Genomic DNA, 22,481 nt, shown 5'->3' on the forward strand with positions numbered 1-22,481 from the left:
ACATTGTTAAAAAATCTGGTCTGTTGGAGATCGATTCTTTAGTCAATTAATGATTTGTCAACTATGGGGTTGAGAACATGTCAATCACAGAGGTGAAGATGGAAGCAATATGGATGTAGGACCTATTAAATGATTTGGGAGTTCAACAGAAGTCTCTGAAGGTGTTCTGTTGTAGTCCGAGTGTGATATTCTTAGCCATAAATCCAATTCATCGTGCCTGTATCAAACACATTGATGTGACTTTACCACTTTATTTCGAAGTTGATTGATTATGACGATGTTTTATTAAAAAAGATAGATACGAAGGAGAATGGACAAACTCACAAAGGTACTACAAATCCAAAAGCTCATCTATTGTACAAGTATGGTGAACATCTAAGCTGATGGTTGATTGCTCATTCAAGCATTTTGAAAAACCATGCAAGGTTTGATCTCTTCGAGAGAGAGGCACGTAGGCAACCATCTTAGTGTAGTCGTTTTGATATTGAAGCTCATTTTGGTCATCACCCACATATTTGGAAGTGAGAGATGAGGTAAATATTGTTATAGAAAGCATTAAATCTAGTTGTTGTATACTAAGAAATGTGTATATTATGAATATTGATATTAGATATTTTAATTAGAGAAGATCTAATTACATGTTCTTTTCTATAATAGGAAAATTGATATTAGGTAATTTAATTTGAGAATATCTAATTACAAGATCTTTTCTATATTAAAAATATTCTTAATCTGTATGTTATAATTCTCTTAATTATAGAAAAGATTATGGCTGATTTCTATGTTTGAAGTTGTAATTTCAACCATTTTTTTCTTCTCCTACCCGTTGATACTGGAATAACCCTCCTTGTGGACATAGCTGAATTTTCGTTGAACCACTAAAACACTTCATGTATGATTGTTTGCTTGTGTGATTTTATTTTTCACATTATTTTGCACAACATAGCATACTCACGTCAAAGTTACTCAACACTAGTTGTTCTCTTCCCCATATAAAACTAAAAAACCATTAAATTTATTATGTTAGCACATATACTTAATGTTTAGAAAATTAGCTCTTAAGTTTTATAATAATATTTTTATGTAGAATATGATGTTGACTATGGAGAGACTTTGAAATACATGTTAAGCTCACAAAAAAATCTAGAGAGGCAACTATGTTGGAGAGCTAAACAACAAAACATATTTGGATGGTTACTTTCCCAAGCTAATCATGGTGGAGCAATGTAGGCGACTTTTTATAAATAAACAGAGTAAAAGCTGAAAATAATTGGATGAACTGCACAAATCAACCTACTTTAATGCAGATCAATCTAATATTTTTAATAATAATGTCATTGTAATTATGTCATTTGTCATTTGTGCAAAGATATCACAGAGCCCTGTTATTTAATAAAGAATAGCATCTTAAATGAGGTTATAATTTTCCTTTTATAAACGAGATTTTCTTACCAAGACATAAAGAGTCATTCACACATATCAATTCGTTTCCTGGCATGAAAATAACTTTGATGCTACCTCACTTTTTCTCTGCTTCCCTTCCTTTTTTGATCTCTCCAACCAACACTTTTCCCCACCACAAAACTTCTCAACTTCGTCTTCACCTCTCAGTTCTTTCTTTGCTAGAACCTGGCCTTTATAAGAAATACATTATCCAACATCAACGAATTTTATTTGAATTAGAAAAATGTATTACAGTACAAGCTCATGTACAAAATTCCGATTTGGCAATCAGAGCAAAATCCATCTTGAAAAAATGAACGACTCGCATAATCACCGAGACTTCTACTACAAAATGATCACATTACATGTTGGATTAGCTAACGATGACATTGATCATCTCTGTACTTCGGCTAAAAAATGTTTTCCTTTCGTCATTAGCATATGGCATCTCCATGAAGGGAAAATGGCAATCAACACAAGTCTGCCCCAAGCAAATTAAAGTAAAGCATCACAGGTATTGCTTCAGGCTTTCGCCACTAAGGATCTCCATTTCCTTCAGAATATCCTGTGCCAATGTCTTCACCGGAAGCTCCACATCTTCTAGCAGTTCACCCAAGAAAGGAATTGTTTCAGCTAGGAAAACTAAGTACTCCTCTCTCAAGTGTTCCACTAAGTATTTAATCACCCTTAAACCAAGAATCTTTGGCCGAACTTTCTCATTCCTCGTCTGCATCAGCACCTGCATAAGAAGGAATTCCAGATCAAGTCGCCATTTTCGGCTAAGCGTATTTTGCATGGAAACAGAAAATTTGAATGGAAGCAAATTCAACCCATCAACATGGATGCAATCAACAATGGAAGAAGTTTTTCTTTTTTATTTTTTTTATTTTTTTAGGCGATTTAGATGCATACCACCCAATTCTATGCATGTACATATCTAACACCTAAACTTTATATTTTACATTTATACAACCCAAATTAAGTGTCGACCATCTGATGATCCGATTAGGAGAGTAGATGTTTTAGATTCGACTTATGTTAAGAAAGGCAGAGGTAGACCTAGGAAAACTTGGGCTTATTGTATAAAAAAGGATCTTATGTTATTAGAACTAAAAGAAAATATGACACTAAATAGGACGCAATGGAGAAAAAGAATTCATGTAGCCGACTCCACGTAGTGGGATTAAGGTTTTGATGTTGTTGTTGTTGTCGTATACAACCCTAATAGTTCATATCACATGAAAAATACCACTTTTTTAACTTTAAAAAGTGAAGTACACCATTTTCAAGCATGGATGAGATGGCGTATATGTAAAAACTGAAGTTCAGGAGTTAGCTACGTAAATATATAAGAATTGAGTGGTACGCATGCAAATTTTCCCTTTTTTTTTTCTTTTTCAAGCTTTTTTCAGCGTAAATGCAGCCAAATTGACTGCACTACTTGGGTTTTGAGAAGGAAATGAAAAAAAATATTCGATTAACAATCAGTCAACAAGATTGATTCTATTCATTTTACAAATACACTTAATTCACAATAAAATTCAGCATCTGTTCCATCCGAAGTTTGCAGCAAACAAAAATAAAGTTCGCAGCAAATAAAAAAATATAAATTGAATGATTAACTACTTGATTGCAACAGTTATAATCGCAGGGATGCATTGAGACAATGTGCAGTTGAGTTAAGTTGACCAGTGAGACAACAGAAGACTAACAGAAAAGGGATGCAGCTGTACCTCATGGTTAAGTGGCTTCCATAGAACATCAGATTTAGCTGTAACAGCCATCTGTCCCAAACATAAGACCAGGTGTTCATCAACATCCTCAACAGTGGGTAAATCTGGGTAATCATTCAATATGGAGGGTGGTTCCACATCAAGCTGAGAAATAATCGGTTTCAATAGAACCTGCAAAAGAGAAGTTAATAAATAAATGCATAAATTTGACATGCATCAGATGCTTATACTGACTAATCAAATTTAATAGAAAGACTTTTTAGGAGTGATTTTGAAAATTCTCTCTATAGGATCAAATTATCGTCCCACAAGGATGCATCTAAATTAGATATTCACGAAGAAATAGCCATCTTATTAATAATCTAGCAGAAGTGATACTTCTAAAAGCTTAAAAAACTACCTGAAAGTTTGAGGCATCAAGAAATTTAGAATCTATTGTATCGTAGAGGAAACAATGATAAAAAGCCTTCAAAATAAGAGCTCTCAGATGCCATAACTTTGCTGACAAGTCAACTTTAGCATTTACACTGGTGTGTGAGTCCTGAATCTTAGCCTTTTTCCTCTTTTGAGTTAGATAACTCGAATCCACAACTTCATCTATACTTAGATAACGTGTTGAACTCCCAAGCAAATACTTGAAGTAAGGTACAAAGAGGGATCTGCATTTAGATAGGCAAAGGATGACAAGTCAGATACGAAAAGCAAAATCCCTCTCTACCATAAAGGAATAATAAATAACTCTTAGAGCTACATTTAATGATATCTTAAATATTAAAAATAAATAAAAATTACTAATTTTCTATCGTATAAATTTGATGATACTTGAACAAAAACATTTAATAACTAAACGTGAAAATGACAACTTGGAAAATCTTGTATGAAGCACAGTACTATGGCATTCCAAAACAAAGAAACCGAAAGACCAAGCTAAGCTGCAATGCGACGAGAATCAATTGAATTATACATAGCAATGATAACAATGTGCAATATGACAGCATCTATCCCAGCAAAAAAGAAAAAAAAAAAAGCTAGAAAGCTAGAAAGCTGAAGGGCTGCTAGGGAATAGAAGAAAAACAGGCAATCTTTGATAAAAAGGTAGTTTCATGACAGGTAGTTTCATGACATACACAACAAAAAAAAAAACACTTTTTGAATAAATTGCTACAAAATGCTTGCTCGCTGCAGTGCAACTATGTAATCAGTTCCAATATTATGTGACTCGACGTAAAGAGTACATTGCATCAAATACCAATTCTCAAAACCCCAACACAAACAGGGAGGAAATTTCTTTGCAAAATCTGAGTTTGATGTACGAATAATTTGAAAAGAAGCATTATAAAAAGGCAATACATAGCATATCCAAAAGAGAATAGATTTTATAGGTTAAGAAAATCCTCATCTCGTCACCATGAAAGCAATAAATAAAACACTTCAGTAGTAAAACCTTAAAACTCTGGCATAAGGCGTAATAAAAACAATCTACAAAAAAGATGTGATGAAACCTACTTACAAACACATTTAACAAAACTAGAAGTACAATACAAGTTTCCAGAATACCAGCACCAACACAAACTTCACAGAAATGCGAGGTCCACAAAGTAGAATTAAAGCCAACTTTCAAAGTTAGGGTATTTAACAATGAGAAGACCACTAGCTTAAACATTTTTTTAAACCTTCACGCATTTTGCAAAAATGCATGCACAGATGAGTTGTCAAAATCTTGACTGATTGAACTATAGCTTTTGCAAAGTTCCTATAAATGAACTAGAAGAGTTTTCTAAAGAAGTTTACCTATGCTGCTGAATAAGTTTATTCACCAAACTGTAGAAGGAAATAGATCGGTCTAAACTCATACTTTTAGTAGGCTGATTTACTTCAAGTTCTGACTCTGCCCACTCTAAAGTGTGAAGGAACAATGGCTTAAACATAGTCTCTGTTAGTCTCATGGTCAGAACAACCATGGTGTGGATAACACTTTGCTCCACCATGTTGATGTCTTTAACAGACTCTGGCACTTGATGGCGAATATTAAGCAAAGCTAAGCATTGTTCATATATTTTCAAATGATACAAGCTTATAGAAGATCTATCCATTTCACCAATTATGTTTGCCAGCATTTCAAAAACCAAAGATAAGCTCGATTCTCCACATCTAAGAGCAGTTTCAATAATTTTTAGTAGAGGCGGAAGTATGAGGCGAACCTAAAACAGTCACATTTCCATTAGAAAAACCAAAAAAAAATAATAATAATAATAAATTTAATGAAGTAACAAAGACATAATTAGGAGAGCACATACTGGAATTTTTTCAGTTAGAAGTTTTCGCACAACAGCAGCTTTTGACTTTAACTTAACATCTAAATCTGAAACAAATTCAGGATGAAGGATGATGACATCAAATATGTCATCCAGATATGGATTTAAGAATCCACCAAGATTCGTTATAACCGCTTCCAATGCAGAAAGAGTAGACAGTAAAACAGGTACTTTATGAATTTCAATTCCATGTCCATTCTGTTTAGATTTAAGGCAAGGACATCTAGAAACTTCATGAACTTTTGTGAAGATATGTTTAATAATGGAAGAAAGTTGTTTAAGAGCTTGAGAACCAAGTACTCCAACCAATGCACCGGTGCTACGAATAGAAGCAGAAGAAAGAGCCAAATCAGAGGAATTGATCTCCCCCATAACACATTGAAGGCATGCACAGAAAATTGGTTCATTAAAAGGCAACTCCTTCGCAAGGGTTTCAATAGAGGAAATTGCAGCCAACTTCACTGGAATGTGTGTTGTAGAGCTGGAGATTAGTTGATTAATTTTAGAACAGAGCTCGATGAAAGATGGCACAGCATGGGCAGTAATCTGAATTGTGAAAGGAGTAGGATTCATTTTTCTTTTGGTCCTCACCATATTTTTCTGACCAGGTGCTTTATCTTTAATAAATTCACATAGCAAACCAAGCGTCTGTGCATTATAGCAGAAATGAACAGTCAAATAGACAAATCATTTGTTAAAATTTTGTATGGTTATCACTAAAATTTCATGAATAAAAAAGACAAAGCGAGAATAAAGAGAAAGATGGTTAAAAGATGATAAATATTACCTTTTTTATTACTTTCCAATCATCTCTACCCAGCAATTGGATAATGCATTTAAAGAAAGTTTCAGGGTTCATCCATGTTGTTAAGTTCTTAAGAATTTGGCTGATGCACTTCCTTATTTCCTTCATAGCTCTTTTAGAAAAGCCAAGTTCTTTGCCCCTAACAGTAAGAAGTTGCAAGTGCAACACAACTTGCTCCATAAGTGCCCCAAGGGTGCCCTGTCAAAACAAGTAAATGCAATATGTTGGAGTGATAAGTTTGGAACTTTGACGCAAACTAATAGAAATTACAAAGCAAAAACTGCGTGAGATTGGGTCTCATTTTTAACAAAACAGAGGTTCGATCAGAAGACCTAACCAATATTATAAAAAGAAATAGGTGTTGTTCCTCGGTCATGTGGAAGCATGGTCTTGACAGCCATCAGAAACACAAAATATTAGAATTAAAAAAAAGCTAAAGGTTTTGGAAGTGGATCCCTTATTCCTTAACTATTTTGCAATGGTGATATAATTGATCAATTGCAAAATATGAAAGTTTCTTTGATCTCGCGCTTCCTATTGGGTGATTCTTAAAAGTCATATTCGTTTATTCCGTATCCATTTCTTATTCTTTTAAGTGTTCCCCAAATGTAAAACGCAACTACCTATTTTTCTTGCAATGAACATTACGTTAGAGGATGTATACAATTCAACCTATGCGGCCAATTTGCACCTTCAAAATAATCTGCTTGCATATAATAGATTACATTGCATTATCAGGGCATTATGCTCTCATTAACAGATATTTATAATCCTTTAATTATTGATAACTTTTCTTACAAATTAATCATATTTATGCTGGCTCAGAAAAATTAACAAAACACTATCCTTGGGCTAACTGATAATTATCAGGTAAAAAATAAGTAATATGAGACTAAAATATGCACCACTTTCATCTAAGTTCAAAATTCGAACTATAACATGTTCAATTGATATTACTTGCTAGCAATAATTCCACCATTTAAAATTAAGTTGGGTTAACAAATTCTGTCTGTTGGCTAGAATTCAACTAAGATAGGGAAATAAACTATAAAGTTTAGTAAATACATGCAAAACAAATGCGGTTAATTTGGCTGCCTTTACATAGATTTGGTGATAATGAAATATAAAGCAGCTTCATTAACTTAAAAAATCAAACATCACTACCATGGCATGTAAATATTTTACAACTTTCATTTAAACTAAGCAGCTAAATTCAACTTTAATCCCCAAAACTACATTGGGTCTCAAGAACTTAAAATTCTATGTAATAACCTAAAATTTCATAAAAGTGATGAGAAAACTTCCCCTAAAAATTATTTTTATAAATTTTAAATTTTATTTTGATTATTTTGATACACAGAAATATACATAATAAAGTTATATTTTAGAAATTATTAATTAATTTCTTACTAAACTTTTTAACTAATTATATTGTTCAGTAATTTAATATTTATATACTGCAGCAGTTCCTCTATTCCTTGAAATGTTTCATTTTGCATTAAATTAAAAAAGGAGAACGTAAAGTTACAAAAATACACTATCAAGCATTTACAAAGTGGGCCTTATCATCTCTAATAAGAAAAAAAATTGACTGTCATAAACATTTTTCAAATAAAACTATCCTGCAAGCCTATCAGAGCACAATGATGAGCTGCCCTCTTGTTAGTCCTGGCAATATGACAAAAAGAAACTTGCATGAATTGAGTTAAGAAAAGCGATATCTGGACTTTATTGGATTGTTGCTGCCAGCCTTTCCCTTCCATAGTGTGCTTTGGCAGTCGTTAAACAAATCGTTGATATGATTTATGGTTCCAGCCTCCAGGATTTATGAGAAAATTAATTTAGTTTATATACTGTGTATTACATTATTTATACTTGAGCCATTCATCCATTCACTAGTTTCCTTATCACGTTATTGTGAGCTGCAGGTGGAAACAGAAGGAAAAAGGGAGTTCTTGAGTAAGGAAGACACAATAAAAAAGAAAATAAGGGAAGAAGAAAAGAAGAGAATATGAAAAGAAGAAAAGGAATAAAAAAATGAGGAGTAGGAAAGAATAAAGGAAAAAAGACAAGCTAGTTCTAAGAAAGAGTACAGAAGAAAATGCAGAAAAAAAGACAAGATGAAGAAAAAAATGAAGGCAAAAGAAGCGAAAGAAGAAGACAAAAGGAGAGAAGCTAGGAATCAGGTAAGCATCTTATTTTTCCTGTTTGTAGCCTTAAAGGCTTGAATAACAAGGAATTCCTTTCGAGTTAAAAATGCTATTTGAAATTAATCAATTTACTTCAAGTTATGAAATTCAGAATTTATATTTATTGATAAAATTAATATTTTTATTAGGACGAATGAACAAGAGCTCAAGAAAACAAAAATAAGAAAATCCTTCACGAGGAATATCCTACAATATTGTTGTGATACTCAACACTTCATAAAAGCCAAAAATAAATCTTAGGCTGAATGTTTATAGAATTTCTCCATATTAAGCATGTCATTATCACCGAACCATGCCAATAGAATTAGTATATTTTCATGAGATATAAATTAATTCACTTTTAAGATTATTTCATATTATGATGCATAACATATCGTATTTTATTTCGATGCTTGTTAATATAGATTGATTGATAACAGGTGCATATTAGTGTCAAGCATTCTAAAAAGGTTTATAATAATAATCAAAAGAAAATAAGTTAATAATGATGAGAGCTGTCAGTGGAGAGATGAAAGATTCGACAAGAAAAACCTCAATACAGGAAAAAAGGTGTTCTCAAATCTCGCTTTTAAAAGATGATGGGTTGGATTAGCCTTCAATTAGGGGGTCATTGATAAAGGTTTGCAGACAGGCTTATCGATGGCTTAATTAAAATCAGCCAAAGCTTATACAGATATCAAATAACATTTCTAACACAATAAATAGTAAAAAAAATGAATTTTTTTTTTGAAAATGAAAGCAAGTAATTTCATAACAGCAGTTGACTAATTATACCACATTAAATGATAAATTTTAAAAGATGTGTTTTATTTCATTAAAATTGATCTACAAAATTTGTCATGTTTATAATTAATAATTTTTATTTGAGTTCCAAAGATAAGCATATATTTTATTCCATGTATTTTAAATCATAAACTTGAATTTTTTTATCCTACTTAATTTTTAGCTTATCATATATTAGGATGACAAATTTTACAGGCAAGGGAAAGACGTAAGTGGGGCCGTATTCAACTGACCCAATTTCTATCCTGTATTTTAAAATGTTATGTCTTGTTTTAGATGTATGATAAAAGAAGATGAGTTTATAACATGTCATTTTAATCTGACAAGGGGCATAGTAATGAGGCTTGGCATTCAATACTATCTAATCCATGCGCTTGGCAATCTATCTAATGCATGCATGAACGCATGTGTGTATGTGTGTGTCTATATATGTGTATATATATCTATATCTTTAAAAACCTTCACAGCATATATTTAGAAATATGACGCAATTACAACAAAAGTTAGAGCTGTACCTGAATATAACTTGCATCTCGTCCAGATTCAAGGTCAAAAACAAACTCGGTGTCTCTTAATTTCCCAAGGACAAATTGCAACGCCAAAAATAGCTCAGTGAAAAATCCTTGCTGTTTGCTGCTATATTCAATCTCTCGCAACAGCTTTACTAGCGAAGGAAGCCATATTTTGCTAGAATACTGATTACAAATTTGTAAAGCAAACGTGTATTCCCATTCCTTAAAAATCATGGATGATGGAGACAATAAATCACAGAAATTTATTTCAGAATAAGAAGAGGTTATATCAAGGCGTAGAGTCAACGAATGGAAAAGGTTATAATATAGTATGCCTAAGCTATCTTTCTCTCCCAAAATCCTGAAAACAGAACAAAGCAGAATTAAATTAAGCAACTTTAACAAAATAGTCCCCCAACAAATAAAAAATAAACAATAACCTGGCAAGATATACTATGACAGCCATCCGTCGGTTCTCAGCAATATCTGGCAAACCTTTTATAAAAATCTGGAGAGTGCATTTACAATTCATATATAAAATTAAAATAAATTTATCCATGGATAGGAACTTTTCTGACAAAATGTATAGTTCAAAACCTGGAATAACTTTCCAACACTGCGAGTTCTAGCTAGCCAACAAGGGATGAGCACTGATATCAGATTCTCCAAAACTTGTTGAGAATGATAGTCACTCTGACAGCAACACAAATAGAAAATCATAATTGATAAACAATATTATTAAAAATTTTACTGAAAGAAAATAAAATAATAGGAATATATACATTCAACCTTATTTGCATAATCAGTTGGGACAAAGAAAATTTGATGTATATAAAGCATTGCAATGAAAATGTAAAAATAGACACATCGTCCTAGAAAGATTCCATTTTACTTATACCTTTGCTTTTGAAAAATATTTTAATATTTGATTAGCAAATCAAAATTAATAATGTAACACCCAATTTTAGCAATTAGGTATACCCAAATTTCTACATCCCTCCGAATTCAAACGAATCAATTTATAAAATTCTACACATCGAATCAATTGATTTAAGAACCAAACATGAATTTTTAACAAATTAAAAGATATAAAATTATAAAGTTACAAGTTTAATTATCCTTAATTAATCACTTAATTAACATTCTTAATCGTCGGATCACTGTCCCTACCGACGGTCCCTGCACTTAACCGCGCATGCAATGGCTGGATATGATCGAACGGAGGAGATTAATTGGGATCAAGTTTATATGCCATATCCCCCCAATTCCCTCTCCCCCGTCTCTTGAATTCACTCTGTTCAAGGGTCCAGCTACACGAGCACTATAGCAAGGCGAGCTGCGCAATCAGCAAGCGACACTTACGAGTTCCGAGGAAATTTCTAGCAGTAAGAAACTCTCTTTCACGATATTATGAGGATTTTTTTCCTTCCATACATTTCCATTTTGAAATTTACTATGAATTCAAGCATTCTTTGTGATTCCTGCCACTACAACTGGGCGGGAACTATTGCAGGGCCAGTGAATAGAGAGTTGAACGCTTAGCTAGGTCCAATTCCACGGGTAGCAGAGAAAAGACAAGAGAAGAAGAAAAATGATGGAAGAAAGAAATAAAAAAAATCGTTAGGGATGATTTATGCAGAGAAGTCTATTTGAAATAAAAAAATTATGTTTGGAGTTCAATCACGAAATGAGATAAGATTTCAAGAAGTACTAAGATGTTTATGAATTTCAGAATAAATTTAATTATCCTTAATCAATCCCTTAATTAACATTCTTAATCCTTGCATCTCTGTCCCTACAGACGGTCCCTGCACTTAATCGCGCATGCAATGGCTGGATATGATCGAACGAAGGAGATTAATTGAGTTTAAGTTTATATGCCATATCCCTCTAATTCCCTCTCCCTCGTCTCTCGAATTCACTCTGTTGAAGGGTCCAGCAACACGAGCACTATAACAGAGCGAGTTGCGCAATCAGCAAGCGACACTTCAGAGTTCCGGGAAAATTTCTAGCAGTAAGAAACCCTCTTTCACGATATTATGAATATTTTTTCCTTCCATACGTTTTGAAATTTACTACGAATTCAAGCATTCTCTGTGATTTCTGACACTACAGCTAGGCGGAAACTATTGCAGGGCTAGTGAATAGAGAGTTGCAGGCTTAGCTAGGTCCAATTCCACGGGTAGCAGAGAAAAGGGAAGAAACGAAGGAAAATGATGGAAGAAAGAAATAAAATAAACCGTTAGGGATGAATTATGCAGAGAAGTCTATTTGAAATAAAAAAAATTATAGGGAGTTAAGTCACGAAATGAGAGAAGACTTCATGAAGTACTAAGATGTTTATGAATTTCAGGTTAACTACAATAGGTGGCGAGCTTGGCAAAACTCGCAGGGTTGTTTAGTCGATTCATGCGAAATAATCTTGGGTTAACTTAAGAAAAAATAACTGTAGGTTTCCATGTGATTACATGTTTAACACTATTACATCTAGAATAATATGTATATTGTGAATGAATATATGCATAACTTGTATGAATGAAAACTTGATTTTTCACTAAAAATACTTATTATTTTTATTATGTTATGAATTTGATAAATATAATTATAAAATTATTATTTGCAAGTATTCATATACTATCATTTATGAATATGATATATGAAATGTCTATGATGAATGTTTGTTGTCGTAATCATGGTTTACAAAATATCAAAAGTGATCTTATAGGCAAGTTATTACATGAATACTTGCATATATGAATGCTAAAGAACGATGGGACTCTCGACTTCTAGCATTTAGATGGAGATAAAACTCTGGAAACAGTCGGGATCAGACAGCAATAGAACTTAGAGAATCGTTGGTACCATGGGGTCATTAATAGATTCTATATTGATCTTCATCAATAGTTAATGTGGCATTAAGTTTGGGCGACAAACAATAACATGACATGAAAATAATTGATGCCTACATAATTAGAGTAATAATCATATGATTAGATTGATAACTCTCATGAATATACTTATAATTACATATGAATGAATGAAATACATGTTTTATATAGCAATCATAATTCCTTGGATTACTTGTCTTTTCTTTAACATGTTTTATATATTTATAATATGTTGTGACATGTGTTATGGATAAGTTACATAAATCATGCACATTTCTTTTCTGTCTATAAAATATAATTTTAGTCTTGATTATTTCGATAAGCTTGTTGTTGTTCACTCTACGTTGTTGACTTTCAGGAAGAGATAGGAAACACTAGAACGTTAACCATAGGTGACTTGTTCAGTTTTTACATTTCATAGTTTTGAGAGCTTATTTAGACTTTTGGGTATTTACTTTTATTATATTGGATTTGCTCTGAATAAATATATATGTTTTAGTGATATGATTTTTACAAAGCAATAGATTGATAGATCTGTGGAGGGTAACACATACCATTTAAGGTATCATACATGCATGACATAATTATTATATGATTAAATTACATTTGAATAATAAATTATGCAAATACAGAAGAATATGTCTAAAAGAGAATCAAAAAGTACTGAGGGCAAATCTACTACGTCAATTGCAGGGCAAGAAGTACGAACTAAGAATGTCTTAACAAATATAATAATCAGAATAAGGCAAATGCGAAAATTAAACCCACTGAGTTGCAGAGCATTGTTTAGTTGATACCGTAAGTACTTGAGAAAATGACAATTATTAAAAGATCACCCACTAATACAGGGCACGGATCTGCACTTAGTGCAAGAGTTAATTGGCACTTGAAGATCCTTAAGACATTTCAGTCTCCTGCATTGAAAAATGTTGTTGACCCTACAATTGTTGAAGATTTGATATTAAAGATACGAAAGGTTCTAGATAGTATGATTCATCCAGAAAATTGGAGTGGTTTAAGTCACCTCCATGCTAGAACGTGAAGCTGAGTGGTGGTGGCATACGTAGTATAGAGAGAAACTTCATCTGACATCTCTTCCACAGATTCAATGGAATGATTTTATGAAAAATTTCAAGGATTAGTTCATTCCGCCTTCAGTCAAATTAACATTCCAAGATAAATTCTTCAATCTAATTCGGGGGGGTTCAGATCAATTATGCAATATAAGACAGGATTTACTTATCTTTTCATATATGCACCTCACTATGTTAGTAATCAGGAAAAAATGTCAGATTTCTACGCAGCCTCAGAGATTGGTTGAAGTTGAATTTGGCACCATTCAAAATCAATGAGTGTTAATTGAAAAGGCCTGACAAATTGAAAATGAGCTGAACTTTTCCGGTAGCGGTAGCAACTTCATGCAAGTAAGAGAAAGGACTTTTGGCATCTTCCCTCTTTAGGCTTGATCAAAGTTAACATCGACGGGGCATTACAACCAGGTGAGCATTGGGCTTATCATCAAGGACGAATTAGGGGAACTCATTTTGGCGATAGGGGGAATTTACAGCGATTTCACTTCTCCAAAAGATTATAAAGGACTTGATTACCGAATGCAAGGGAATTGTAATTGAAAGTGACAACTCCAATGTCATTAAAAACTAACGCAACTCCATGGACAAACAAAATTTGCAACGGTGGAGTGGTTCCTTGCTTCATTTTAGGTTTGTTTTCCAACAAACCTTGAGGAGCAACAATAACGTTGCTCACAGATGCGCCCAAATGGCCTATAGATAGTGATTTTGTTTTGACATGTACAGAACCAAGATCCTCTTTTTGCTAATTTTGCTTAAGAACAAGGGTCTTTTTAGTGGGATTAATGCTTTGTTGTTGTTATTGTTGTTGTACAAGGCTCTTTTTTGCCATGACCTTAGGACCTAGTTCTGTTCATTTTTTTGTAACGTTTTGTTTTAATGAAATATGCATATTTTCAAAAAAAAAAAAACAGAGAGAGAAGATTTTTGCAAGGTAGAAGAATTTCAAAGCAATAAAATTGAATTAGAAGGTAAGCAAAAGTAGCCTCATTCAAAAAGGTTAGTTTATGAAAAATGTGTAAAAAAAGATATTTTGGGCAATGTTTGTTGGGTTCAAGAAAGTTTTACAATTTTGGGCAGCTGGGGCAGTTTGTCAACAACTGGTTATAAATAAATTATCCTCGATATAATTATACATGAGGATTGATACAAATAGAGTAAAAGTTATTCCTCCCCTTTCATGCTGTGTACTTCAACTTCTTCTTCCTTACTCTACAAGTTGTATGTGAAGAATTTCTCTGCCACCCATACCAAAATGAAAGCACTCTGATACCAAAATTGATGCAGGGGGAAAGAAAAACGCTTTGGGTGCACAACTTCTAGGTAGGGTTGACATAATGGCCATTTTATAGACCCCTAATTTAAAAGAAAAATGTAAGTTTATGTTAATTGTTAGATTGAAATTATATTCAACAATAACAAGAGGCAGCATCAAAATCACAAAAAACGTCAATATTCATTAATATATTTAGTTTACATGGAATTAGATTTGAATTTGAATAATTGATGAAGGTTTGTATTTGGAATCAACAACTGGTTATAAATAAATTATTGACAATGCCACTTATAAATGCTCTTCCTCCTCGATATAATTATACATGACGATTGATCCAAATTGAGTACAAGTTATTCCTCCCCTTTCATGCTGTGTACTTCAACTTCTTCTTCCTTAGTCTACAAGTTGCACGTGGAGAATTCCTCTTCTACCCATATAAAAATGAAAGCACTCTGATACCAAAATTGACGCAGATGAAAGAAAAACGCTTTGGGTGCACAACTTCTAGGTATGGTTGACATGATAGCCATTTTCTAGACCCCTAATCTAAATGAAAAATGTTAAGTTTATGTTAATTGCTAGATTGGAATTACATTCAACAATAACAAGAGGCAACATCAAAATCACAAAAACATCAGCATTCATTAATATATATAAAACTTAGGGTCCATTTGGCGAAGCTGTGGAACAGCGATGCGGCTCGCTATCGCGATTTAGGGTTGTTTGTTTGGTAGGGTGCTGGCGCGTTTTATTAAATGCGCCCACAAAGCCGCATCACAATCCCATCCTAGATTATTCCGCGTTTTATGGTATTTTTTCATTCGTCCCCTCTCCTGCTCGCCCTCAACCCCGTAAGCAATCTGCCTAGGATTTTTTCTCCACAACATCTCTTCGTTCGCCAACACATCTGGATTGTCGGTGTTTGCTTCTTTCTTCCTCTAGTATCCTCTCTCCCTCATCTCTTCTTCGTGGATTCGCTCTATGAGCCATATGGATTGCACACAGAGTTTTTCTTGAATTTTTACATACAAAGCCCCCGGGACTTGCATTTTTTTTTTCTTTTATTGATGGCTACAACCCCATTTTTACATACATAGCACCGTGTGCTTTGTGATTTGTTTGACAGGTTTGTAGTCTTTGGTTGATGCATACATTTCATTGGTTCCTACGTTGGTTGTTATTTGGGAATGATTCCATACCAGTCAAACAAATCTTGGTTTTGACATTTTTGCTCCCTTCTTCCTACATTGATTTGTGATACGTGAATGCAAATTTGAAAAATGGTTGGATCGATCTATCAACAGGGCTTTTTAGTTGTTGTTTATTTGGTTAACATGGATTGGGATTTCATCATAAGTTTTTATATTTGAGTGACAATATTGAGAAAATGATATTAGAGGGTTGAGCAATTGTTAACAGCAAGGTTTAAGTTGTGTATATTATGAAATCGGTACGAAATCAAGCTGATTTTTTTTTTCAATAATTTTACGAGTTCTCCTTTTTCTGTTGGCACTTTATATTTATGTATCATTTGACGGTTTCTGGTGCTTCTTTTTCTGTTGAGAATTGACAATTTACAAACCCAACACACAATTCTTATATGTCTACATTCATGATACTTAAATCCATATTTTTGGCGTTTGACGTATGATGGTAGTTGTACTTGTTTCAACATTGTTTCCCTATGTTGCTTATGTTGTAATGGTGTACACTTTGATTTGATTTTGCAGAATTGAGTGTTATATACATGAATATTGAAGTCATTGTGTGAGATATGTAAATTCAATAAAATTTTGTGTTGTGTATGTAAATGAGCGTTGCTGGATGATTGGATTATGTGGGTTGGTGTATGATCAAATTTTTCTAAAAGAATTTTTGAGTAAAAATGAGAAAAATAATGCATGGAGAAAAATTGGGATATTTACCGAGATATCTCAGGATTATTTTACAAAGTTCAGAAAAATTTATAAATATATCACCCACTTCTTATATATTTATATTCATGGCAGCAATTTGCATTTTTGTATGAGTTTATGTTGTCACAGATGAGTTATTGGGGCACCGATGTATGGTGTGGGGGTGGTGTGGGAGGGGTGGTGTTTAGTGTGGGGATGGTGTAAGGATAATGGTGATTAGTGTGGGGGTGGTGTGAGGGCATGGTGTTTGATGTGGGGATATTGTGGGGGGCAGTGGTGAGTGGTGTGGAGGCAGTGGGGTTTGGTGTGGGCATATTTATGGGGGAGTGGTGACATACGATAATTTCATTTTTTACTTGATTTTTGCTAATTGTTTCTTCTATCAAATATTTATGTTTAACACTTTATATACTAGTAATGCAATGGTCAAGACAAAAGAGCTCGATTTATCTGCTATGTAAAATAATGAAGGCAAACTAATATTTTGCGACCTCTGCCTTAAGGTGGAATTGGAAAATATTTTCATAACCTATTTTAACAAGGAAGAATGAGAAAATATTATTAAAAGTTTCAAGGAAATTACAATTAGGGAGTATCATAGGATGCAACTGAAGAACAAGTGAGATCAATTGAAAAAGAGCTGAAAATTTTGGAAGGAATTGAAAAGTGGATCCACGGGCTTGAGGGTTTGGGATCCGATTAAGCAGAGAATTGATGCTTCGGAAGAATGGGAAACTGAGAGATTGGAGGTGATAATAGATCAAACTTACATATCATGACTTTTTTTCCTAAATTGTATCAACATATCTATGTTTCTTTATTGCAAGTAGTGTCAGTCGCCAAAAAAATTCAAATTCAGTGGTAATGACCTGAGCTAGAAGAGAAATTGGACCGTATGTTTTGTATATTTGGTAGGTTGTGGCAATCGGGAATAATGCATGGATGCCTAGTGAGCGAGGGTTTCCAGGCATACCTGAGAACTTGAATGTCGAACAAATAATTAACTTCAATGAAAGCCCTAGCTAGAACCAAAATGAAGTAGAGTCCACTAGCAGGACAGCATCCAAGGGTGGACAAAAGAAAAAATAAGGGGCTACTTTCATTAGAAGCCAAATATCACAACTAATGACTTCATGCACCAATGACCCTGGGACATCACAAACAACCTCTATCCAACAGGTTATGCAAATTCTAGAAGCAACTCCAGAAATTTATGAGAACATGTCGTTATATTAATCTCCATGACGTTTCTGGAGAACCCAACCCGTAGAGAGTTCATGATGATGACCCATCACCATTGGTTCAATTATTTACATTATTTTTATGACTGCAGGGACACTTGACTTTATTTAATTATCGTTGAACTATTCGTATTTGTTTTCCATTAGTTTTATTTGGCTTCAGCTTTGGATGTTTCTTCTTTTTCATTGGAACATTCTTAATGCTACTTTGGATGTTTCTTTTTTCATTGTACAATTTGTAATTTGTTATTTGAAGTTCATTTATGATATTGCTTGGCTATAGAATGTTGTCATCATACCTAATTTGAGATTCTCAAGTCTTACCTGAATAGAGCACTTGTTTAACATGGATTCATAATGAGAGAGAAGCGAAAGAAGAATTGCAACAGCGGTATGTTTGATGTACATGTACTACAACTCAAACGTGAATTGGTCTCTGTCCATGACATCATCTTACATTGGTGAAAAATGGGTTGGGGAGCTCCATGAAGGATGCCCAATGAGATTCAACAACATATTTCGTATAAAACAGCCCATATTTATCGATCTCCTAGACGAACTAAATAGAAAACATGAACTTCATGGCTCCTCCAGGATAATTTCTAGAGAGGTGTTAGCAATAACCCTCTACATATTATCACATGACAAATCAATGAGAGAAGCGATGGAGCAATTCCAGCATTCATCGGAGACAATCAGCATATACTTTTTCAGCTGAGTTGAGTGCTCTTGTTAATTTGTCATCAAAATTTATCAAGTCAGGACTCTAACAAAGATTGCACATAAAAAGTGGTATATGTCGTATTTAAGGTAATTATTTTTACTCATTATATTCAGAAATCAAAATAAATAGCGTGATTTACACAACCTTCTTTAATTAGACATTTTTTCATTAATATTACATCTAAGGATTTGTGCTTTGTTGTGTTAAACCTTCAGAGAAGATGAGTTCAAGATTTCTTGTACATCAAGAGAATTGTACTGCTACTACGAACCTACCATGTTCCCTGCTTATGTCGCGACACCCACATAGCTATGAGAGATAATTTTATAGGTGTCTGAGGATAAGACAAGAAAACTGTGATTTCTTTGAGTAGACAGATGGGTTGGAGGAATCGACAACTAATAGTAATCGGGTGTGGCGAGTTTCCCTGAAGAAAGGCTTGTCTCATGGTCTACATCAGCTGCATTTCAAAATAATATTATCATATTATTGATTGTTATTTTGGTACTTCCTTTTTTTTTTAATTTTGATAATCGTGCTACTCACTGTTTAGTGAAATGTTTGTTTGTTTGTTTTTTTAATTTTGATAATTTTGAATGTTTGGACTTGATATTTGTTTTCAAATATCGGATAAGCTAGTATGAACATTTTTATTGTAAACAACATTATAATACAAGAGCAAAATACTCATTTGTCCAAAAGTAGCTGCAGAACAGTTATTTTTTCAAACTACAAAAAAACAAACAGATAGTCAGCTTATCTGCAGCAGCTTACTACCACAGCCGCTGCACAACAGCTTATTAATAAGTTACAGCTGCCCCAAACATACCCTTAAAAGTTTATTAGCTTTTGCAAGAAACTTAAGACAACAATATGTGACTTTATTTACATCATTAAAGCACACTTAAGTAAGCACTTCTAATTTTATAATCAACTTGTCTAAGAAAACAACGTCCTTGAATGTTCCTAGGGGTACAACAATTCCTTCAGCCCAGCCACCAACACCCCTCATGCTTTGTGGTTCTTACTATCTCGAAGCCAACTTTGGCTGCCACATTTCATCGAATATTGTGTCTCCAATTGCATGTAAATTTTACTCTTTTGCAAAAGTTGTGGGTAGATCATCAAAATTGGGATTGCTTGCCCTTCCTTTCATCTACTTCCCTCCTCATTGTCAACAAGACAACTCCACTGAAACAAAAGCAGTCAACAACATATAAAGGCAAACTTGCTCATTTTTTAGAGTGAGATTCTAAGATCGCTCCCTTTATCTATTATGAGCAAGTTCTCTTTGGGTCATTTAAATGTGTATATCATTCACAAGCTCATATTAAACATGCACTATGGTCAAATGCCCCAAGGCATGAGCCAAAAAAATTTCACTTTAAACATTGATTGAAAAATTTATGTGACAAAAAACATCCCATCTTCCTCATCAATCATATAATTTCAAAACATAAAGAATAGCATTACACACCTGTTTTATAGTGGACTCTCCAACCATAACAAACAAGTCAACAATATGTTCAGAAAGCAATCCAGAAGAGATCTTAGCAACAGAAGATAGTAACAAGAAAATGTGGTTGCGAGTGGTAGCGTCCTTAGCTAAGTGTGCCCATTCAACCAGACGATTAATATTATCCTTATTAAGTAGGTCATCCTGTAAAAAGAATAAAATAGAGGAACCAAAGAAATTTTCAGACAAACAGGAAAAAGGGAATGGAAAGCAATTTGGTTAATTTATCCACAAAACAAACAAAAGCACCATATTAGGATGTGTCATAATATGTGAGTCAATAGTATCCTTGAGGATTAACAGAGTAGTGTGCCGAGCAGAATAAAGAGCAGCCGAAAAAGATTCAGTGAATCCAGATATTGATCCACTTCCAGTTGTGCCAGAGCCCAATAAACCCAGAAGCCAATCGTCTGAGAAAAGCTTGGCTAGGACCTCAAATAATGGTTGCACCAAAGAAACTCTGCCAATAAAATAAATATAAAAATTATTATACACACAGAAAGATGATAAAATATCCAATAAATTTTAAAAGCATATTAAAAGATTTAAAAAAGAAAAGAGAAAATAGAAGGCTGACAGACCTATTGGCCATATCTTTCTTAAGTGAGAAAATATCGAGCAACGAACCCAGAAGAAAAATTAATTTCCTTCCACCATCAAACTTGTCTTTACAAGTGTTTAAACTTTGAAGGGTTATGGATTTCTCTCTCTTTTCTCTTTTTGAGGAGTCAATATGCTGTCCTAGGCAGAAGTTTTCAAGGAAACTTGCAAATGTTGTACAACTTATCTGCTAAATAAAAAAAAATTAAAGATGAAAATTCATGATGCTAGAGGATTAAATGTCATGATGCTAAGAAAAACAGTTACCACCATATAATCAGCAACTAAGAGGATTAAATAAAAACTACAAAAATTAGAGCAATTGATGTTGTGCAGATGAAAAAGAAAAAGAAAATTCATGATGCTACAGCCATCAAGGTTATCAGCTCATTAGTAGTTTCAAGTAAAATTTACAACTTCCTAGCAAGAATAGCAGAGAAGGGAAGCAGGACATCCATCATTTTGAAGGGCTCAAATTATATTAAGGAATTGAGCAGCACATATATGTAATTTAGTAATAACTCCTTTCACAAATAGTTTGAAATGAAACATAATGATTTTGATAGTGACAAAAATATAAGCTCAACAATTTGCCAGACAAATAAAGAGAATCAACGCTATATAGTATACATGGTGACAAATGTTACCTTGATAAATAATAGTGAAACATGAGTTTGCAATTCATTTTTAAAACATTCAGCTAATAAAATTCATGCTTATAGTTATTCCTAAAATAGTTCAAAAGGTAGTGGTAAGCTTGTTGGATTCAGTATATCTGGTCATTTTGCATAGTATTAGTCAAGGCATGTGAGTCAAATAAGCCCCTCTTATTAAATAAATTACATCCTTGAATGCTATACATAAGGCCATCTCAATTATATAAAATCGATCAGAACTGTCAAAATACCAAAAAAAAAAAAACAAAAAAAAAATAGAGTAGAAATAACCATGCATAATATCAGTTTTCTTACAAAATCCTGATAAAATAACATTTTGTTGTTTGTTCGTATCTCATTATTCATATGTAATGGGAGTTGCACACGAATTTGCTCCACTATATAATCCCCATCATTATCATTAACATTTTCCAAACTATTTGGAGTCAACATCACAAATCCTCACTCTCCATTAATTTGTATTGCATATTCTTTGAGGAGCTAAATTCGAATACCAAAATATTTTTCCACATATTCTGTCCAGTAAAGAAGATCCACTCTTTTATTTCACATATCTAATTGACCTCTACAAGGTTCATCGATTTATGTGAAATATTTCAATTAGATATGATGGATATGAAATATTCCACATGTTCAATTAGTCAACCTCAAAAAAAAAAATGCCAAGTGGGATACTTATTACAATTTGGAAAGTTCTGATGGATATTTCAATGATTTGTTCAATGAATTTTTTAAATACAAGTTTGAAAAT

General features: G+C 33.3%; 1 protein-coding gene across 2 annotated transcripts in view; it reads right to left on the reverse strand.

Moving 5' to 3' along the window:
• Positions 1-1,385: 1,385 nt before the first annotated feature.
• Positions 1,386-22,481, reverse strand: part of LOC110021925 (uncharacterized protein At3g06530) — a 111,487-nt gene continuing 90,391 nt past the window's right edge. The window contains exons 29-40 of one of the 2 annotated variants that reach the window (XM_020720651.1): positions 21,035-21,240; positions 20,703-20,913; positions 20,415-20,597; positions 10,399-10,494; positions 10,242-10,309; positions 9,805-10,162; positions 6,279-6,494; positions 5,474-6,139; positions 4,968-5,377; positions 3,577-3,835; positions 3,177-3,347; positions 1,386-2,182 (exon numbers count right to left, since the gene is read on the reverse strand). In XM_020720651.1, the coding sequence (XP_020576310.1) occupies positions 1,952-2,182; positions 3,177-3,347; positions 3,577-3,835; positions 4,968-5,377; positions 5,474-6,139; positions 6,279-6,494; positions 9,805-10,162; positions 10,242-10,309; positions 10,399-10,494; positions 20,415-20,597; positions 20,703-20,913; positions 21,035-21,240 (3,075 nt within the window). In that variant the 3' untranslated portion in view covers positions 1,386-1,951. Of the gene's footprint in view, positions 2,183-3,176; positions 3,348-3,576; positions 3,836-4,967; positions 5,378-5,473; positions 6,140-6,278; positions 6,495-9,804; positions 10,163-10,241; positions 10,310-10,398; positions 10,495-20,414; positions 20,598-20,702; positions 20,914-21,034; positions 21,244-22,481 lie in introns of both variants that reach the window. The other variant, XM_020720649.1, reaches the window with a different exon arrangement.

The sequence above is a fragment of the Phalaenopsis equestris genome, unplaced genomic scaffold (genome assembly GCF_001263595.1).
Source record: "Phalaenopsis equestris unplaced genomic scaffold, ASM126359v1 Scaffold000152, whole genome shotgun sequence".
NCBI classification, from domain to species: Eukaryota; Viridiplantae; Streptophyta; class Magnoliopsida; order Asparagales; family Orchidaceae; genus Phalaenopsis; species Phalaenopsis equestris.